This window comes from Hemiscyllium ocellatum, chromosome 9 (genome assembly GCF_020745735.1).
Source record: "Hemiscyllium ocellatum isolate sHemOce1 chromosome 9, sHemOce1.pat.X.cur, whole genome shotgun sequence".
In the NCBI taxonomy this organism is placed as follows: Eukaryota; Metazoa; Chordata; class Chondrichthyes; order Orectolobiformes; family Hemiscylliidae; genus Hemiscyllium; species Hemiscyllium ocellatum.
The window spans coordinates 57,337,633-57,358,338 of NC_083409.1; the positions used below are offsets into that span (position 1 = coordinate 57,337,633).

The 20,706-nt window shown below is 40.0% G+C and overlaps 1 protein-coding gene across 2 annotated transcripts in view; it reads right to left on the minus strand.

Annotated features, from left to right (window-relative positions):
* Positions 1-6,974: 6,974 nt before the first annotated feature.
* jak1 (Janus kinase 1) overlaps positions 6,975-20,706 on the minus strand; it is a 131,653-nt gene continuing 117,921 nt past the window's right edge. For both annotated transcript variants that reach the window (XM_060830382.1, XM_060830383.1), the window contains 6 exons: positions 14,819-15,011; positions 11,953-12,077; positions 10,568-10,740; positions 9,152-9,269; positions 8,949-9,059; positions 6,975-8,298 (listed from right to left, as the gene is read on the minus strand). In XM_060830382.1, the coding sequence (XP_060686365.1) occupies positions 8,197-8,298; positions 8,949-9,059; positions 9,152-9,269; positions 10,568-10,740; positions 11,953-12,077; positions 14,819-15,011 (822 nt within the window). In that variant the 3' untranslated portion in view covers positions 6,975-8,196. The remainder of the gene's footprint in view (positions 8,299-8,948; positions 9,060-9,151; positions 9,270-10,567; positions 10,741-11,952; positions 12,078-14,818; positions 15,012-20,706) is intronic.

Here is a 20,706-nt window from a genome sequence, read left to right on the forward strand (position 1 = left end):
TTGCTCAGTGGATTGTTAATGACAATGAAAAGTAGTGATTGCAACCAAGACGGTGACCAATAAGCAAAAGAATGTAGGTGGAAGGATAATCTGTGGGTGAAATTTTATCAGCTCAGTAGAGAATTGCTGACTGGCATTTAAGATGATGGTAGATGACTTGGGACATGTTTTCACCACTGGTGCTTTTCTTAGAGACAGTCAGGTTGGTGGGTGGATTAATTTAAAGATGACAGGAAAGTAATTACACTAATTAAGATAATTTCATCAGTCTTTTATAATTTTGAGGTGCACGGGTGAATAATGAAGGTTCCAAGTACCACTAGTTCTGTGAAGTTGGAAATTCAGTGGAAGATTTGTAATTAAGAGATGTGAATAAATAGTTATAGCATTCTGGAAGCTAGCCAAACTTGTCTCACTTGCAGTGCAGGGAGAGGTGGGAGACCTTGAGATTGTGAGTGCAGTAATTTGCACTGCGGTTATTCATTCAGTAATTGTAACCTCTACTGAGAGTGCATCAGAAATAGAAAGCTAACACTACTAAGACCAGGGCTGCAGCATCTAAAGGGAGACTAAAAGGCGCGTGAAAGAGGAGAGCGCAGAGAGGCATTGTCCAACAATCTACCATTCGACTCAGCTTACTGCAAGTGAAGGAATGCCAGTGTCACTCAACACTGCCTCCCAAAAGGGGATGGTCACTGCTGTATGTTATGGTGGAGGAGCTAAATCTTGAGGAAGTGGTAGCGACCCATTGTTTGTGATGCTGAATTTCATTAAAACAGGATAATTCTAGGGATCATCTTATGGTTGCTGTTATACCAGTTTGCGAATCATTGCTGAATCTGGTGATGACCTGATTCTCATTTCTCACTAATCCAGCAAGGCACAAAGAGTATTTTCCAGATGGTGATCATCAGCTACCATCAAGGTTCCTGCAGAATAGACACAAACATTGAACAGGTTTTATCCATTATGTTACTGAATGTACAAGTGACCTGTGACTAGTGCCAGTGGTTTTTTCAAGATTCTGGAAAGCTGCCATTGTCATACCAAGATGTTCTCAGGTGGCTGATTTTTTTTTTCCCAAACTTCCTGGGTGCCTTTTAATCCATTACTGGTGATGAGGGCTATCAATTGAATGCATGATTCCTGTGCGCCAAGTCACAGCTTAGAACTGCAGGTATACTTTGTTGCTGGACAATTTGAGCACAGTGCCAATACTTTGATAGATTAAGCATCCATTCCAAGAGTAACTGAAGCCTCCAAATGATTTGACAGTTATATCTGTAACCTTTTGGGGACACCTGTCCCTCCCTGTTCATCTGTTGGCATTTGATCATTTTAGACACCGGGTCTAAAGGCAAGTATGTCTGTACATATTTCTGGCAGCCACTATGTAGTTTGGATGGTTTCTCCATGACAGCCTCCACACTTTCTCTAGAGATTGTTATTCATGGTCCGTTAGATTTCTTTACCTTGCATGTATAGGTTTGGAAACCCTTTGGAAGTTTTGCCAAATGTTCACACACCTCAAACTTTAACACGAGCACACTCAGCTTTGTCATCTTCACCACCCCCACACCCCCCCCACTAAATGTTCAACAGTCCTCTGGGTGCCCATAATTCATACAATCTCCACAGTAAACTCAGCACTGACATGCTCACTATGATCCTTTACTACTTTTGTGCACATACTGTTATGTCATTTGGAGAATGCTATTTGTTGCATCCTCAGGTTACAAACAGAGGCCCTGCATCTGGCTGTTCTTGGCCATCACCAAAGAGAGAGAGTGCATGTGTGAGAATGTCAAGAAGGCAATGTGAATTTCAACATTTGCTGAGGCTGAGAGAGATAAGTGGAATATGGGGTTATAGGAGCTATTTGCTACTCAAGCCTTCTCTACCATTCAACAAGATGGTGACTGATCCTGTGGTCTTAACTCAATTTTCCTGTTTGCTGCACACAGCTCTTGACACTCTTGCCTATCATTAGTTTAACTCCCCATGAATGAATTCAGTGACCAACCTTCACTGGGGAAGAGAAGTCCACACAACTGCACAGAAATAAAAGCTCTCCTCATGTTAAATGGGAGAATCTTTTATTCTTAACATTGCCACCTAGTTATATTCAGTCTCCGCAAGCAGAAACATCCATAATCCATTCAATCAGAACCCCCAGGATTATGTTTTAATATGATCACTTGGCTTTGGTCTGAACCTCAATGACTATGGGAATCTGTTCAAGCTGTCTTCAAAGCCCTCAGCACAGGAGTGAGTTGAGTAAGCCTCTTCTGAACTATTTCCAATGTGATATTCTTTTATTAAACAGACTAAAATTATGCACTATACTCCAGATGTGGGCTTACCACAAGCCCTGTACTATGCAGTAAAATTTATTTTTGTTGTAATAAATGATATTCAATTTCCATTTCCCTTGTTTGCTGTATTTCAGTCTATGATTCACTTACCAGGGTACCCAGATCTTTCTGCATTTGAGCTCTGGAGTCTTTGTTTGTAACTTCTGCTTTTTTTGTTCTTATTGCCACATTGGGCAAATTCACATTTCCCACATTATACTCCATCTTCCAATGTTTTGTCCACCCATTTCAGCTGTCTGTACCCCTTTGCAGGTTGTCTACCTTCTCTTGACAACCTGCTTTCCTGCTTGGTGTTGTTGACAAATTTAGCAAATTTGATGTAGGTTGTAAATAGTTAACACCCTAGCGCTGATTCCTGTTGTACCCTTCAAGTTGCAGCTTAAAAGACCAATTTATGTCTATTATTTGTTTCCTGTTAGTGTAGGTGAAGGACTGGTGAGCTAATAGATTACCCTATATTAAGTGCTTTATCTCTGTTTCTTCCATTCGCAATATGTTTGTGCTCGTGTTCATGTATTAGGCTAGTTGGTCTCTTGAGTTCTCACCATCAGTGATCGCATGTCATTCTTCCCAGTGCCAATGCTACTGTCTCCATTGCTGTGAGGATATTTCCAATGCTTGTAGCCTCATGTGCAACCATTTTGGTAGCAGTGTAACTCTGTTGTGCCCAAGGGCAACTTCCTACATATGTCTGTTCAGTACTGACAGTGTTGACATCAGATTAGTGTCCTCCACCATGTGTTCCATGAAACTGAAGCCTTTCAGAGACATTGTGAGCCTTGCCTGAGCCATTGCTACTTTTGGGTCCTGTCTGCCCATCCCTAATTGGCCTTGAAAACAGTGGGTCTGCAGTGCTATTTCAGACTGTCTGAAATCATGTAGCATGTTTGCTTCCCTGAAGAGCCTTAGCAAACCAGAATTTGTTTGGCAATTGTAAACATTCTAGTTACTATTTTATTGGGAGAGTGGTGTGGTAATCCAGGTGTGGGTTTGGAAACTGCCATTTGAATTTAGCTTTTAATGTCAGATCTTTTAAATATTATTCTCATGGCAAACCTGAGATTAGTTAGCAAGCACAAAACTTTTGACGTGAATAGCCATTGGCTTTATCAAAGTCAAGATTTAAAAGTCAGAATAAAAATCAGAATTGCAGACAAACTTGAGTTAATGCAGGAAACTTGAGGCTGCTGCAACAGAAGCCATGCTTGAAGTGGCTACAGTTTTAAAATTGTTTTGGCAATGTGGCATGAGGTAGGGTTAATGACAAGTGATAAATCTTGGTTATTATTTAGTTACCAGATGTCCTGTCAATCTGAGCAACAATGGGTTGGATTGGTGATGTCTACTAACAAAAACTTAGCAAGCTGGCTTCGATTTTGTTGGTATTAGATTGAAAGAAACCAGTACAACTTGCACAGATATAAATAATGCAGAACAAAAATCAAAGTAGAGATGATTGAATTATCATAGGAAGCCATAAATTACTAATACCAAGATCATATTTGAACTGTATTATCTATTTGTTCAAAATCAAAGCAGAAAACATTTGAGCAGTCAGATGTAATAATCATGAATTTTTAGTTATGAATACTGGACTTTATTTGTGAAATGAGATTCAAGTGAACATGGATGCAGTCAAGAAACTGGAAAGTTTTGAAAAGGTAAATTTGGATGCTTATTGCTAAATTGCATGAAGTGAACATGTGGTGAGAACATCAAACCAATGAAGACAAACTTAAGACTAGTATCTAATGTTCTAGTTCTGTGAACAATATTTGCAACAGCACCTTGGATCAAGAAATGAAAATACAAACCCTGAAGTTACTGAAGAATAAATCTAAATTACCTTCACTACTAACTAGCTGTTTTATAGTGTGCAGCTGAGTAGTTTTTTTAAAAAACCTAGTAACAAAGAAAACTGCCAAAAATTCAGATAAATCAAAATCCCATCACAACAGCTGGGCATTTTAAATAGAGTTAATAGTTATGAAGAAAACTCATAGATCCTTTGTGAAAAACCAATGAATTTATGTCCCTTTCAAAGAAATGTCTATATATTTCACATTCTTTTGGCAGTGTGGCTGACAGTGGCCTGCCCTTGAAAATGACCTTGTAAGCTACTCAATTGGATAAAAAATTAGATGTAATAGAGTAAGCTGAACTGCAGGATAGTACGGTGGCTGAGTGGTTAGCACTGCTGCTTCCAGGTTAAATTTCAGTCTTGGACAATGATGCACACTTCACAGTGTTTCTGTTCTCTAATTTCTTCCTATAGGCCAAAGGTTAGGCGGATTGGCCATGCTAAATTGCCCCTTAATGTCTAAGGATATGCAGTCTTGGTGGATTAGCCATGGTAAAAATATGAAGTTACAGGGATAGGATGAGATGCTCTTTGTTGGATCTGTAGACTTGATGCCATTTTTCTGCACTAGGGATTCTATGAATCACCACAAGCTCTCAACTACCATTTGAGAGAGCTGCCCCACAGCGTAGTCAAGGAATAAATTGACTGATGCAGACTTGACACAGTTGAGAGAGTGAATGTGGATATGTTCAGAACTGCCAATGACATCCATGAGAAATTCTGATCCTGCAACAACAAAATTGTATTCTATCACAACCTTAATGCTAGGAGAACAAGTTCTTTCACTAAGGAGTGTAAGGGAGTATATCAGGAGTAGTACTAGTTGTATCTAAAAAGAAATTGCCAATCTGGTTACATTACCATGTCGAACAACTTATGCTAAATACTCTCTCAACTAAGCCATGGAACAGAGTTCTAGCATCCTATCACATCCAGGTTCACTAGTCATCCAATTCTGTTCTTCCCGCTGTTCTTAGTCTTCTAGTATTTGATGTTCCTTGTTTTCCCAGAGTTGACAATTTAAATACATTGACTTTCGCAGCAAAACATATAAACATGAGGAATTAGTGATTAAATTTCCTTTCAAATGCTATATAGCCAGAAACTGTTTGGAATGTACCATGTTACTTTAGCACAAACTGATTTAGAAGATTTGAAACCATGTACTTTTTAGTAGAGATTATAACCGTATGCTGATGTTTCTGCTTTAAAATTTGATTTTTGACCATGTCAGAATTTCATGGGTATAATATTGGATTCTATGTATTGGCTTTATTTTGTACACTAAAATAAATTTGTGTCAAGTTACATAATTAAATCACCAATTCTTGCTGCACATATGATCCCCATTTTAATTTGGTATCTTTTTAATAAAGATGGCAATATCTCTGCTGGTGAATTCCATCTAATGTTGATGAACATTGCACTTAAGCAACTGCTTTCTGCATGTCTAAATGATTTTGGAAAGAGCAAAGTACTATGGCTGCTGGAGATCTGAAATCAAAGTGTACTGGAAAAACTAAACAGGTGGTTAAGTCTGCACTGGTGGACAAAGTAAGTGTCAATGTTTTGAGTCTGATCTGCTTCTGAATAGGCACGATTTTAATATAGTGGAAGAAAGCTAAGACAAGCAAACAAATTAACTTGTGACTATTGGACTGATCAAATAGATAACCTGGCAGTTTTATGCCTAAAATGTTGATTCACTTGCTCAGCTGCTGCCTGACCTGCTGTGCTTTTCCAGTGCCACACTTTGACTCTGATCTGCAGCCCTCACTTTCTGCTGGTGGTTTTGAGCTGAAAATGTGTTGCTGGTTAAAGCACAGCAGGTTAGGCAGCATCCAAGGAACAGGAAATTTGACGTTTCGGGCCAGAGCCCTTCATCAGGCTCTGGCCCGAAACGTCGAATTTCCTGTTCCTTGGATGCTGCCGAACCTGCTGTGCTTTAACCAGCAACACATTTTCAGCTCTGATCTCCAGCATCTGCGGACCTCACTTTTTACTCGCTGGTGGTTTTGAGTCAAGTCAGAAATTATAAATTCAGTTTTTAGCGATTGTTGACATATTTGAGAATGTCTTTCCTATTCAACAACTAGGCCTTAAATTTTATCATTATCTTCACAAGGCAAGTGTCGACCAGTCAGCAGGTTTTTATTGGCTGGAATGAGGATACATTCAAACTTTCATCTCAGTCCACCTGTTTGTCCTTTTCATCACGACAGAGCATTTCTCCTCAGTGGTTTCCACTTTTAATTGGACAGCAAACCCACAAGGTGGCCTGCTGATACATTACCTCCTAGAATATTCCCATTCACATTTTTCAAAGACCACAATTTCCATCCTGTGAGGTAACCCACGAATGAAGCTAGCCACCACCTGCACACATGCAATGCTTTTCCAAAGTCACTTGCCTTTTTGCATTGAGGTAACTCAGCTCATCCTAAGAAACTCTGATTCACTACAGGTGTTCAAAATCTTCCAGTTCTTTTTACATAGTTCATAAGGTTAGTCCCAACATGAGTTTTGCATACGCTAGTTCTCTGCACCACCTGTGGTAGCGGCATTCAATAAATGCAGCCAGTGGATAAACCAGTCAGAATAGCCCATAGAAACCTCCGTAGTACTCACCATTCAGTTATATTATTGGGTAAGGTACCAACCTGACCATTGCCACAAACAAACAGAACTGTACCATCAAGAAAAGACAATAAAATAAGGTCAACAACCAAAAACTCTTCTTGGCATAAGCAGACAGTTTAATGTCTACATTACATTAAAAGACTACAATGCATAAAAGCATTAAATTTTATATTACAAAAATCAAACATTTGGCTAGAAAAATTAATGCATTTAAGTTATTTTCTTAAGTGCTGGTTGCTGAATTGTGGTTGGGGGATGGAAGTGAAACTGCAAAATTCGTGTGAATATCAAGCAGAGCAATTGTGCTAAATAAAAATTTGTAAAGATGATAGATGCTTTTTAAAATTTCTTTAAAGTTATATATAAGATAACATTCCCTTAACAAATGAGTTTTTAACCTAATTATTTTAAAGATTTAATGAGCATAAAAAAGCTCATTATACCCTAGCCCTTATATAATGCACACAGCCAAGAAAATTCCAGGTTGTAATGTTTATGCTGAGCTGTCGTCTTTTAACAGTGCTTAGTACAACAATCCAAAATCGGGAAGACAAAATTCTTAATTTTAGATTGTTCCATCCCCTTTTCTCAGGTGAAGGCAGAAGTGCATTTATATATTTTGGTTTCTAGGCAGATTACCAAATAAGGGCTTCTGACAGTAAATGGCTCAGTCTGTATATTTAAAGGAGGAAAAATATTTGCAATAAAGACAGAAGTGTTTGAATTTAAATGCTATTTGGCATATGTACTCAGAAATCTTAGTACCTGAAATGGAGAATCATTCCAGTGGCCAGCTGAACGTAATAGCCCAACTGGAGCACTGGATGCTATGTCCCATCTTTCCCAAGATTAAGTGATCCCTTATTTGCAGAAAATCCTTTACAGATCTGCTAAAGTTGAGCTGCACATTTCTGAAGCCTATTCCCGATAACTCTAACTCTATATGTGTTTAAAACCAACAACCAAGATTGCACCATTTCAGAAAATTATATCCACACTTAGGAAAATAAAAATTCAAGCTATTTACAAAATAGTTTTGTTGCTGGAGAAATATAGAAATTTAAACTGCAAACTAAAATATAATGTACTTTATCGATGACAATTTAATGACTTGTACCACTTGAAGGTGACTGCACAGAAGGGCATTGCTACATATTGGAATAGTGCCTTCTATAAATTTCCATTTAAAAAAACATTAATAATAAACTTCTATCTTTTCCTTCTGTATAACTAGACACTTTTTAAAAAGATAACTACTGGCTTGTCTTGCATTACTCAAATTCAATATTCTTCCAGCATCCACAGATTTAAAAAAAATCACATGTTCTGCAGCAATGACTCAAATACATTCGTGAGGTTTTTAAAAGTGGTTCTGTTGCTTGGACTGTGTTCCCAACACTTCTTCATATGATAGTAAATCTGAGAAAAAGTAAAACAACAAAGTTAGAAATTGTTTGGATGTGAACTGAATATCATCTTCCTTGAGAGCCAATCAAGAACTTATACACAATAATCCTGAGTGCTTTATTGTTGAACCATCAGAGATGTTGTCTTTCTGTTGAGTCACTAAACACAAGTCTTAGATATGGCAAGTTACTATTTGAGAAAGATTAAGGGAGTTCTCCTGCTGTGCACCAGGATTTCTCTTTCAGACAAATATATCAAAAACATTTTTTAGATTTTTTTTGGTTATTTGCCAACTGGTCATTATTTAGCCAGCGTGTGCATGTGTTAGGCTTGTAGAGAGCGTGGATACCACAGGCTGATCATTACGAAACATTCGTTTCTCCTCTTTCACCACCAAAGTGAGGCCAATGATAATTAATTACAAACAGTAGTGTGAGCACCAACTTCGCAACAAAATGACAGACATTTCCACTAAGTTACTGACTGTCCTCTCTTAAGCCACGCACAATAGGATGTTGCATTTCTGTTAAGTATTATTTGATGTTGCTCAATTGAACGTCTTCTCACTAACCCCCCCGCAAATAATGGTACTTAAGTTATGAGCTAGAAGCAGTTCAGACTGGAGTATGGCGAGTCAGTAACAAAATATTTATTAGTTTTACCTCATCAGGGCAATTAGCTGGACAAGGCAAACGTTTGCCTTCTTCAAGTACCCGAACAAGCCTTGTGACAGTCATCTGACCTTGAGTTGGACCAATCAATTTCAGGAACGTCTGAGAAAATGAAAACAATATGCAATGTCAGAGACTCTTATAGACATGGGTAATTCATAAATGGAAATGTGGGTGGACATGTAGTCACTTACATTCATTGGACTATAATCAGACTCGCAGCATGTTAGCAATTCATACAAAGTAACACCAAAGGACCACACATCTGAAGCAATGTAGAACTTGCAATGAATCAAACATTCAGGTGCATACCTACAGAAACAAATCCAAGAATTGTATTTGGTCATTTACATGACAAGGACAGAAGCTTTGACATCCTAAGAGTCTTTAAAAATTAAAAACATAAATCACCAAAAACGTATCTGTTGCTTTTCAAAGTATGGGGTGTTTGTGCTAGACTTGGAACAGTTTTCTTCCACGTTGATCATTAACTGTTAAAAACAGGTGTTTTTAGTTAGAGAGGTCAGCTACGTTTTCTCTAGTTTCTCCCACTGTCCTTTCTATATCATTGCCCCACTCAAACAGTATTTCTACATTTCTTCTTCCAAATATAGAAGACATAGTGGATGTTTGGCTACAGATGGTTATATGGTTACTTCTTGTATAGCATTCACTGATTGCTCAATACTTCTGTGGCTGAATACCACTGAAGATTAGCTGTTTAGGTATTCCTTTTTCTGCATTTAGGTTATAAGGGTAAGTCACCAGGTTGCTCACTGACATTTTGCCCTTGTTGTAATAAGAGTCTACAAGTTGCATGATACATGTGCACTGCATATTGCTTTATATGAAACAAGATCCTCAGGTGGCTAGACAGGTTTTAAAAAGTTTCACATTCTGGTAATCAATGAGAATGGCCCAATTGCTGTTCATGTCATCCTATTGCAGATGGACTAGGGTTAGGGTACAATTGTATGAGAATCCATAAGCAAAGCAAGTGTTTCGCAACATATGGGAAGAACGGAGAGGAAATGAAAATGGGTCTCCTTTGATAAGTACAGGAAGGACTGTGGTTCAGCATGTAGCTTCTGAGTCACAGTGGATAGCTAGTTATTATTTGCAACTTTGACTGGTAGGTGGGGAGCGGGGGAGGCGATAAAACTTTCCCAATCATCTCCAAAAGTACCAGACTCATCTGTCTTCCATACTTATCTGATTAGCCGTTGTGGATGTAGGCACCTCCTACCTACTTTAGCAGCCCTGGCTCTTCCAATCTTTGCAGGCTAGATTGCCCCCTATTGATTTTTCAAGATTTAGGAGCCTGCCTTTCAGTCTTAATTGGACATGTTTGTATTAGGCTACTTCCTTCAAAATCACCCTCAGGGTTGGATTGCCAAGACTTTTAAGGTCCCAACCTGCATTTCATCCAGATAGCAAGATTGAAACCACTAAACAGGAATTCATGCCCACTTGTGAGGAGAGCAGGCATGAGCCAATTCCATGATTCTTGCCCACTCTCCAAAAGTCTCTATATCCTGCAGAGCATCAAGAAGCATTACCTGTCTATATTTCTGAACTAAGTAGAAAAAGAGACTGGCATCAACTCTCACCAAAACACAGGACTGTCCAAATCATCTTGCACTTTATAATACTCTTTATTTGTCTGGATGGCTTTTGTTAGTCCAAAGTCTCCAATTTTTACCCGGTTTTCATTTTCAACAAGGACATTTCTTGCAGCTAAATCACGATGAACATACTGCCGAGATCCCAGGTACTCCATTCCCTGAAACAATAGTTTGCAATAATTAACATTCTCCATAAATACCATCCATTTCAAGTAAGTATGCCTTTGTAAAAGGACTTCTTATATGGCTCTGGTCTCCAGATTTCTCAATGTAATGGCAGTCCTCGCCCCACTAGCATTTCTTTGATTTGGCCTCACTTTGAGGTGAGAGTCACCTGTGAGTAGACCTTCTTCATTTTTGTTTCTTTTACTTCCCCTTTCTGCTATTGTTTGCCACAGGCCTGTCCTCCACATCTTCTCACAACCCTTCAAAATAAATCTAAGTTCTAAAAATCAACTTTTTTCCCTTAGCTTATCTGAAATAAATCTGCAGACTTTCTTGAAGTGTCCCTGCTATTGGCTGAATGATATATAGGGAGTTGCAATGTATAATCTATGGTTGAATGACTGAAAACACGAGGCTGTGACTGCAGATGAACTTGCACATTGACAATCTGTAAGTCAATGAACAGGCAGAAGTGAGTCAAAACATGTGCACTTAGTGCACAGAAACAGATGATTACAGGCAACTTTAAAATATGATTTTTGGTTAACAACAATGTTTATTAAAGATCAAAATGCTCAGGGAGCACAGATGACAGAAGAGCTGTGGTGTGTGTGTGTGTGTGTCATGTTGAAAAGGAGCAATGTGGATGCAGCTGTTATGATTTCACCATTGCAGGAAAGGAAAACTGAACTTTTATTTTTAACAATTATAGGAATAACCAGAGTATGAATTATTACATATGCTTTGCAGTCAAATTATAATAACAGAAATTCATTCTTTGGTCTAGGTACAGTCAATGTAGAATTCCCATAGTGCAGATACAGGCTATTTAAACCATAGAATCTGCACTGACCTCTAGAGAGTATCCTACCTCCTTCCCCCTTCCCCCAAATCACCATTACCCCACATTGTTGCAATGGCTAATCCACCTAGTCTACGCATCCCTGGACACAAGGCAATTTAATATAGCTGAATCAACCTAAAGTGCCCATTTTTGGACTGTGGGAGGAAATTGGAAGACCTACTGGAAACCCCATGCAGACACAGAGAGAACATGCAAAGTCCACAAAGACAGTCACTCAAAGACTGGAATCAACCCTAGGTTCATGGTGCTGTGAGGCAGCAGTGCTAACCACAGAGAATCTGTTTTCTTCACTAAAAAAGTTCATGCAAATACTGTACAACAAGGTACATCATGAGTTTACCTTGCAAATCTGCAGAGCATATCGAATTTGGCTTTTTAACGAAACTTTCTGTTTATGTCGTGGAAGATATTCTTTCAGGCTTCCAGCCGGGAGATATTCCATGATCAGCTTCATTCCCCTTCCACCTAGGACAGATCAGACAGAAGTAAATATAGTTTAAAAAATACTGAATGTAGGAAAACTGGAATGAGAAAAGGCAATAGCCCCCAATAAATCTATGCATTCAGGACATTTGTGAAATCCTATCCAACAACAATTTAACCAATTTCACTAAATTCAAATCAAGAAGGGATTTTACAATCTATTCTTCAAGTTTTTGACATTTGTAGTGATCTATGGAAGAATTTACTGGGCCAGCTTAAACAGGGATGCAAGGCTGTTTTGGAAATCTTCCACTAGAATTAGAACCTTCCAAAATTACTTCCTTTCACTTCTTAATAACTTGAATTCTGTGAGGGGGTGTACAATTTAATGACTTCAAACGCAATGTTGAAGTGGTTATTGATTGGTACCTCATGATATCACAATACATATTTGTAACCATTCACTTGAACATCCACCTGAGTCTGCTCAGTCTCATCCACTGCCAAACCACCAGAGTTCAAAGTTTTAATAAAAACAGAATTCTGACAATAAGTCACAGACTGAAACATTAACTCATTTCTCTAATGGATTTCACCTACACACAGTTTACCCAGCATTTTTTGTCTTTATTCAGATTTCTCACAGCCACAATATCTTGCTTTAATGCATGTTAAAATATGCAAAATGTGGAAATGGAGTTCAAAGTGAAGACAACCACATTTAACTGCTTACCTGTCAAATTGCTGAGTAAAAATTTAAAATTTACCCATGTTGTTATTTCACCTTAAGTCATCACTGTTGATTTTCAATTATTATACTCTATTTTTAAGCAACAATAAAACCGATTGCACAATCATTTGTTAAATCAGAGGACAAAACATACCAATATTGAATAACAGACAGGATGAATACCATCACAATGCTGAATTCCTGTCCTAAGGTGCGATTTTCAGCACAAGCCTCATGACCGACTGCCAGAAGAAGGAATATGCACTTCCTCAGAGACATTTTTCTGTGCAGCATTGACAAAAGTTTGTGACTCTCAGACAGTGCAATGTCAAGATTCTGTCTTTTCATTTTCTACTTTTTAAAAAAACTAGACTAAAATGAGAAATAATGATCTTAAAACATGCAGCAGTTCAAGAAAGCTCCTCACTACCACCTCAAAGACAACGAGGGTTGGCAATAAAGGGTGGTTGCAGTTTTGATAAGTAACCTAGCTTCCATTATAAACAATTGTTTGCAAAGGTTGAAGTTTGAACTGCCCATGATTTGGAGCTGAAGGGGTGCTTTTTCTGGTAACAAAAAGTTCAACATTCCACGGATGTTTTGCCTGCTTACAACTGTGCGATTGGTTCTCACGTAACTGAACAGCTTGGAGGTAGTAGATGTTAGAGAGAGTGTGTGAGAAGTGTTCAGTCCTTCTCAGCTCAGTAATGGCCTCTTCTCAAAAGGTCAAAACTCACTGTAAAGCTGAAGAAAAGAGTCTATCATTCTTGCAAGAGTTGTTGTAAACTGTGCCTTCTAACTGATAAATTAGACTTTTTACTGACTGAACTTTTGCCTCTTACTAACTAGTGTAAACATCCAGAAAAGAATGACTTAAAGAATATGCTGGCCAGAAGAGTCTTAGGATCATTGAGACAACAGAACTTGGAAACAAAGACCGCTTTTCTGGTTTTTCTCCCCCCTCTGTCAATTACCTATTTTACCGTTTATCTGTAAGGGGGTGATTATAAGGGGATTAAATTTTTAATTATTATCTGCTAGTTTATAATGGTTTACCAAACTAAAGTAAATTATTTATAATAAATAATGATTCTTGTTCAATACAGAAGCCTGGTATGCTGTCAACCTGAGTCTGAAAGTTGGGTAAATTGGGGAAACTTTGCTTACATTATAAACTCTAACTTTTGTGATGACTCGGAGGTCAATTTCTAGTGTGTTACCCAAGTGTGTTGTAAAAGGATGTCTTATGGAGATTCTATAATGTTTAATAAGATAGATACAACACATACTAAAGACAGAGGACAGCATGTTTTCAGAAGCAAATAAATCTTCAGTGATTCATTATAGACACAGTATACAAAATTAAGTAGCTTAACAAGCAATGGTTTAATGATTCCTAACAAAAATCTAGGAACACTAAAAAATTGTATTTCAGTAGTGCCTTTAACATGGTAAAAGGTGAGTCACACATGAAGATATTAGAACAAAAAGGAGTAGACTTTAAAAGAGTGTCTTACAAGAAGAGTGAGGAGGAGAGGTTTAGGGAGGTAATCCCACAGTTTATTACTTATGCAGCTGATAATACAGCCACCAGTCATCGCTGTTGCCAGGAAACAAGTTGTAAAAATTCTACCTACTCTCCTGTAGGCAAGGTCTACTGCTATGATACAGATCAGCAGTTTGTCAGCAACCCACAAAGTAGGTATTTGTATGTCTAGGAGGTACTTTGTAGCTAAACTCAATCAAACTCCCTACTCAAAATTTCAGGAAGTGTCAGTATACAGCAATCAGGAACTCTGGCTGACATTTCCACCTCCTTAGCAGAAGATCACTGGCACCAATTGTGGAACATTTTCCCAAATCAATTTAGCTAACTGAATCCAAACTGGTAATTGAACCTAGAAAATCCCAGCTCTGTAGGTTCATTACTGTGTATAATTACAAGCATGTAGCAAAGGTCAAGTCTAAATTAATATAAAATCACATGATTATCTTTACATAATTCATTTTGAAACAAATAAACACAAAAGAAAATCAAATAATGAGCATTTACCTTCCTCAGTGCATATTCCTTTGTACTTCACTATATTTTCATGATAGAGAGTCTTTAGAATTTCAACTTCTCTTTTGAGGTCTGCTTTGTGCTCTTCACTGCTATCTGGTTTTAAAGATTTTACAGCAACAAGTTCCCCAGTGTTGTCACCCTCTGGATCATAGCGACAGAGCTCAACTTTCCCAAAATGACCCTTTAAAAATGAAAACAAAAAGAACACCAGTTACCAAATCTCCAACTTAACTAAGAATAAAATGTTTTACTGAACAGTTTATAACAAGACAGTGATCATGGAGCTGGTCATGAAGGAACTTTTGAATTCAAATCTCAGCTAAACATCTGCTCAGTTTTTGATCAAACATGGAAGATGTGTCAGACTACCTTGGTTCCACCTTTAGATAAGACAATCTCTTCTGAAATTCTCAGTGCTATTCTTTTTTGTGGTCCTTGCCTCATAGAAACATGATCTTAGACAAATATTTCTCTGTAACAACCATTAGTGCTGTTTTACTCAGATGCCTGATGAAGGGCTTTTGCCCGAAACGTCGATTCTCCTGCTTCTTGGATGCTGCTAGACCTGCTGTCCTTTTTCAGCACCACACTCGCGCTTCTGATCTCCACCATCTGCAGTCCTCACTTTCTCCTAGATGTTTATTACAGCTAGTCTAACAATAAATAAACTGACTATGCTGGCTCTTTGCGAACACCCCCTCCCCCACCCAAAATATATCCAGATGAGAGGGAATTTATTCCTCCGCCTCCGCTGCAAGGGGGGGTTGAGCAGTTCATCAACTTCACCAACACATTCCACCCCGGCCTTAAGTTCACCTGGACCATCTCGGACAACTCCCTCCCCTTCCTGGGCCTCTCCATCGCCATTAAGACGACCGATTTGACACTGACATTTTTTACAAACCCACCGACTCCCACAGCTACCTGGATTACGCCTCTTCCCTACCTCCTGCAAAAATGTTATCCCATATTCCCAATTCCTCAGTCTCCACCGTATCTGCTCCCAGGAGGACCAGTTCCACCACAGAATACACCAGATGCCCTCCTTCTTTAGAGATCGCAATTTCCCTTCTCACGTGGATGAAGATGCCGTCCAATGCAGCTCATCCACATCCCACACCTCCACCCTTAAACCCCACCCCGACAACCATAACAAGGACAGAATCCCCCAGTCTTCATTTTCCACTCTACCAACCTTCGCATTAATTGGATCATCCGCCGACATTTCCACCACCTCCAAACGGACCCCACCACCAGAGATATATTTCCCTCCCCACCCCTTTCCGCAAAGACCGTTCTCTCCGTGACTTCCTGGTCAGGACCACGCCCTCCAACAACCCACCCTCCCATCCTGGTACCTTCCTCTGCCACCGCAGGAATTGCAAAACCTGCACCCACACCTCCTCCCTCACCTCCATCCAAGGCCCCAAAGGAGCTTTCCACATCCATCAAAGTTTCACCTGCACATCCACCAAAATCATTTATTGTATCCGCTGCTCCCAGTGCGGTCTCCTCTACACTGGGAAGACTGGCCACCTTCTCGCAGAGCGCTTTAGGGAACATCTCTGGGACACTCGCACCAATCAACCCCACTGTCCTGTGGCCCAACATTTCAACTCCCCCTCCCACTCTGCCGAGGACATGAGGTCCTGGGCCTCCTCCACCACCTCTCCCTCACCACCCGACCACTGGAGGAAGAACGCCTCATCTTCCGCCTTGGAACACTTCAACCCCAGATCATCAATGTGGACTTCATCAGTTTCCTCATTTCCCTTCCCCCCACCTTACCCCAGTTCCAACCTTCCAGCTCAGCACTGTCCTCATGAGCTGTCCTACGTGCCAATCTCCCTTCCCATCTATCCGCTGCACCCTCCTCTCTGACCTACCACCTCCATCTCCACCCTATTCACCTATTGAACTCTTTGCTACCTTCTCCTCAGCTCCGCTCCACCTCCCCGCACCCTCCTCCATTTATCTCTCTACCCTGGAGGCTCCCTGCCTCTATTCCTGATGAAGGGATTTTGCCCAAAACGTCAATCTTCCTGCTCCTCAGATGCTGCCTGACCTGCTGTGCTTTTCCAGCACCATTCTAATCTTAACTGTTACAACACAACTTAACTATACATTAAATGACCAGCATCAATAACTTGATTATTACAAAAAATGTATAATCTGAAAAAAAGCCACTGAATTTATTAGGCCTATTTATTTTCATGTGTTATACACAATTTTCCGTTTGTTAGATTTTGCACAACTTATCTGCCAGTTTGAGAAAGTATTCTGCAAACTTTCCTCATGGCTCCCAAAGTAAATCAAGCAACTCCTGCATATCTATCTAATCTTACATTATAAAATGTTAAGATATTTTTCACAACTGACTTCCTTAAAAAGGTAGTTCTCTGCTCCAGTAGTTTCAAACTTAATTAGGTTTCACACAGCATTGAATCATTGTGTTAATTACTGTATTTATATTGACTTTTAGTGCTAATCTCACCCAAATATTTGATCAGATTTTCCACAAAATCTCAACATTGCTTTAAATGAGAATCTAATCTAAGTTTATTACTTTTTGGAAGGAATAAAATCCTCTGATCTCAAGTGTAGGTTAATGTTTGTTAATTTATGTTATCATGAACCTGTTAGTACCTACATTATCCATTACTCATAAAATTTGAAGCAAATAATGTCAATACGTCAAGATCCAATTCACTCCATAATAGTGTCACATAGTTACTCTCCTTCCATAAACTTTAAACTGTTTACTCGCTTCAATCTTCCCCTCTATCAAAACATCTGTGGGTATCCAAGTATCAAGTTTTGTATAAGCCAATCCATATTTATGTTTTTTCCCAGCCCAGTTTTGGTTAACCTTGGTGATTCCCTGCAGTTATGGCCTTTCAAATTTTGTTCATTAATTGAAAAGTAACATCGTGGGTGGCACGGTGGCTCAGTGGTTAGCACTGCTGCCTCACAATGCCAGAGATCCGGGTTCAATTCCCACCTAGAACATAGAATATAGAACATAGAAAAATACAGTGCAGTACAGGCCCTTTGGCCCTCGATGTTGCGCCGACCCAAGCCCACCTAACCTACACTAGCCCACTATTCTCCATATGCCTATCAATGTCCATTTAAATGCTCATAAAGAGGGAGAGTCCACCACTGCTACTGGCAGGTATTCCATCAACTCACGACTCGCTGAGTAAAGAATCTATCCCTAACATCTGTCCTATACTTATCACCCCTTAATTTAAAGCTATGCCCCCTCGTAATAGCTGACTCCATACGTGGAAAAAGGTTCTTATTGTCAACCCTATCTAAACCCCTAATCATCTTGTACACCTCTATCAAGTCACCCCTAAACCTTCTTTTCTCCAATGAAAACAGCCCCAAGTGCCTCAGCCTTTCCTCATACGATCTTCCTACCATACCAGGCAACATCCTGGTAAACCTTCTCCGCACCAGTTCCAGTGCCTCCACATCCTTCCTATAGTATGGCGACCAAAACTGCATACAATACTCCAGATACGGCTGCACCAGAGTCTTATACAACTGCAACATGACCTCAGGACTCCGGAACTCAATTCCTCTACCAATAAAAGCCAGTACGCCATATGCCTTCTTCACAGCACTATTTACCTGGGTGGCAACTTTCAGAGATCTGTGTACATGGACACCAAGATCCCTCTGCTCATCCACACTACCAAGTATCCGACCATTAGCCCAGTACCCCATCTTCTTGTTACTCTGACCAAAGTGAATCACTTCACACTTAGCTACATTGAACTCCATTTGCCACCTTTCTGCCCAGCTCTGCAGCTTATCTATATCCCGCTGCAACCTGCCACATCCTTCCTCACTGTCAACAACTCCACCGACTTTCATATCATCTGCAAACTTGCTCACCCAACCTTCGAGCCCCTCCTCCAGGTCATTTATAAAAATGACAAACAGCAATGGTCCCAAAACAGATCCTTGCGGAACACCGCTGGTAACTGCACTCCAAGATGAACCTTTACCATCAACTACTACCCTCTGTCTTCTTCCAGCCAGCCAATTCCTAACCCAAACCTCTAACACACTCTTAATGCCATACTTCCGTGTTAGTCACCTTTTCAAAGAATTCAATAAGGTTTGTGAGGCACGACCTGCCCTTCACAAAATCATGCTGACTATCCTTGATCACATTATTCCTATCCAGATGTTCATAAACCCTATCCCTTACAATTGTCTCTAAGACTTTGCCCACAACAGAGGTAAGACTCACCGGCCTTTAGTTACTAGGGTTATCCCTACTCCCCTTCTTGAACAAGGGAACCACATTTGCTATCCTCCAGCCTTCTGGCACTATTCCTGTAGACAACGAGGACATAAAAGATCATGGCCAATGGTTCTGCAATCTCCTCCCTTGCTTCCCAGAGAATCCTAGGATAAATGCCATCAGGCCCAGGGGAACTTATCTATTTTCACCCTTTCCAGAATTTCCAACACATCTTCCCTACATACCTCAAAGCCATCCATTCTAATTAATTGTGACTCAATATTCACATCGGTAACAATGTCCTGTTCCTGAGTGAATACTGACGAAAAGTCTCTCTAATCTCTTCAGCCTCCACGCACAACTTCCACTACTATCCTTGACTGGACCTATTCCTACCCTTTTATTCTTGACATACCTATAGAAAGCCTTTGGATTTTCCCTAATCCTATCAACCAAGGACTTTTCATGTCCCCTCCTTGCTGCCCTTAGCTCTCTCTTTAGATCCTTCCTGGCTACCTTATAACTCTCAATTGCCCCAATTGAACTTTCACGCCTCATCTTTACATAAGCTGCCCTCTTCCCTTTAACAGGGGATTACAATTCCTTATTAAACCACGGTTCCCTCACACGACCCTTTCCTCCCTACCTGACAGGTACATACTTATCAAGGACACTCAATAGCTGCTCCTTGAACAAAGCTCCACATATCTATTGTGCCCTTCCCTTGAAGCCTACTTTTCCAAGCCACACATCCTAAGTCATGCTTCACCGCATCATAATTTCCCTGCCCCCAGCTATAACTCTTGCCCTGCAGTGCACACATATCCCTCTCCATCACTAGAGTAAAAGTCACCGAATTGTGGTCACTGTCCCCAAAGTGCTCACCTATTTCCAATTCTAACACCTGGCCTGGTTCGTTACCCAGAACCAAATCCAGTATGGCCTCACCTCTTGTTGGTCTGTCTACATATTGTGTCAGGAAACCCTCCTGCACACATTGGATAAACACACCGACCCATCTAACGTACTCGAGCTATAGCTTCCCCAGTCAATATCTGGAAAGTTAAAGTCCCCCATAACAAACACCCTATTACTTTCACTCTTCTCCTGAATCATTCTCGCAAACCTTTCTTCTACGTCTCTAGGACTATTAGGAAGCCTGTAGAAAACTCCTAACAGGGTGACCTCACCTTTCCTATTTCTAACCTCAGCCCAGACTACGTCAGATGGCGAGTCTTCATCCATCGTCCTTTCCACTGCTGTAATACTATCTTTGACAAGCAATACCACACCTCCCCCTCTTTTACCCCTACCTCTGACCCTACTAAAACATTTAAACCCTGGAACCTGCAACAGCCATTCCTGTCCCTGTTCTACCCACGTTTCTGTAATAGCCACAACATCGAAATCCCAGGTACCAACCCACGCTGCAAGTTCACCTACCATATTTCGTATACTTCTTGCATTGAAGTATACACACTTCAAGCCATCTTCCTGTTTACAGCACCCTCCTTCGAGATTGATGCCATGTTCCTAACCTCCCTACACTCAAGGTCCTGTACCCTAAAGCTACAGTCCAGGTTCCCATGCCCCTGCAGAGTTAGTTTAACCCCCT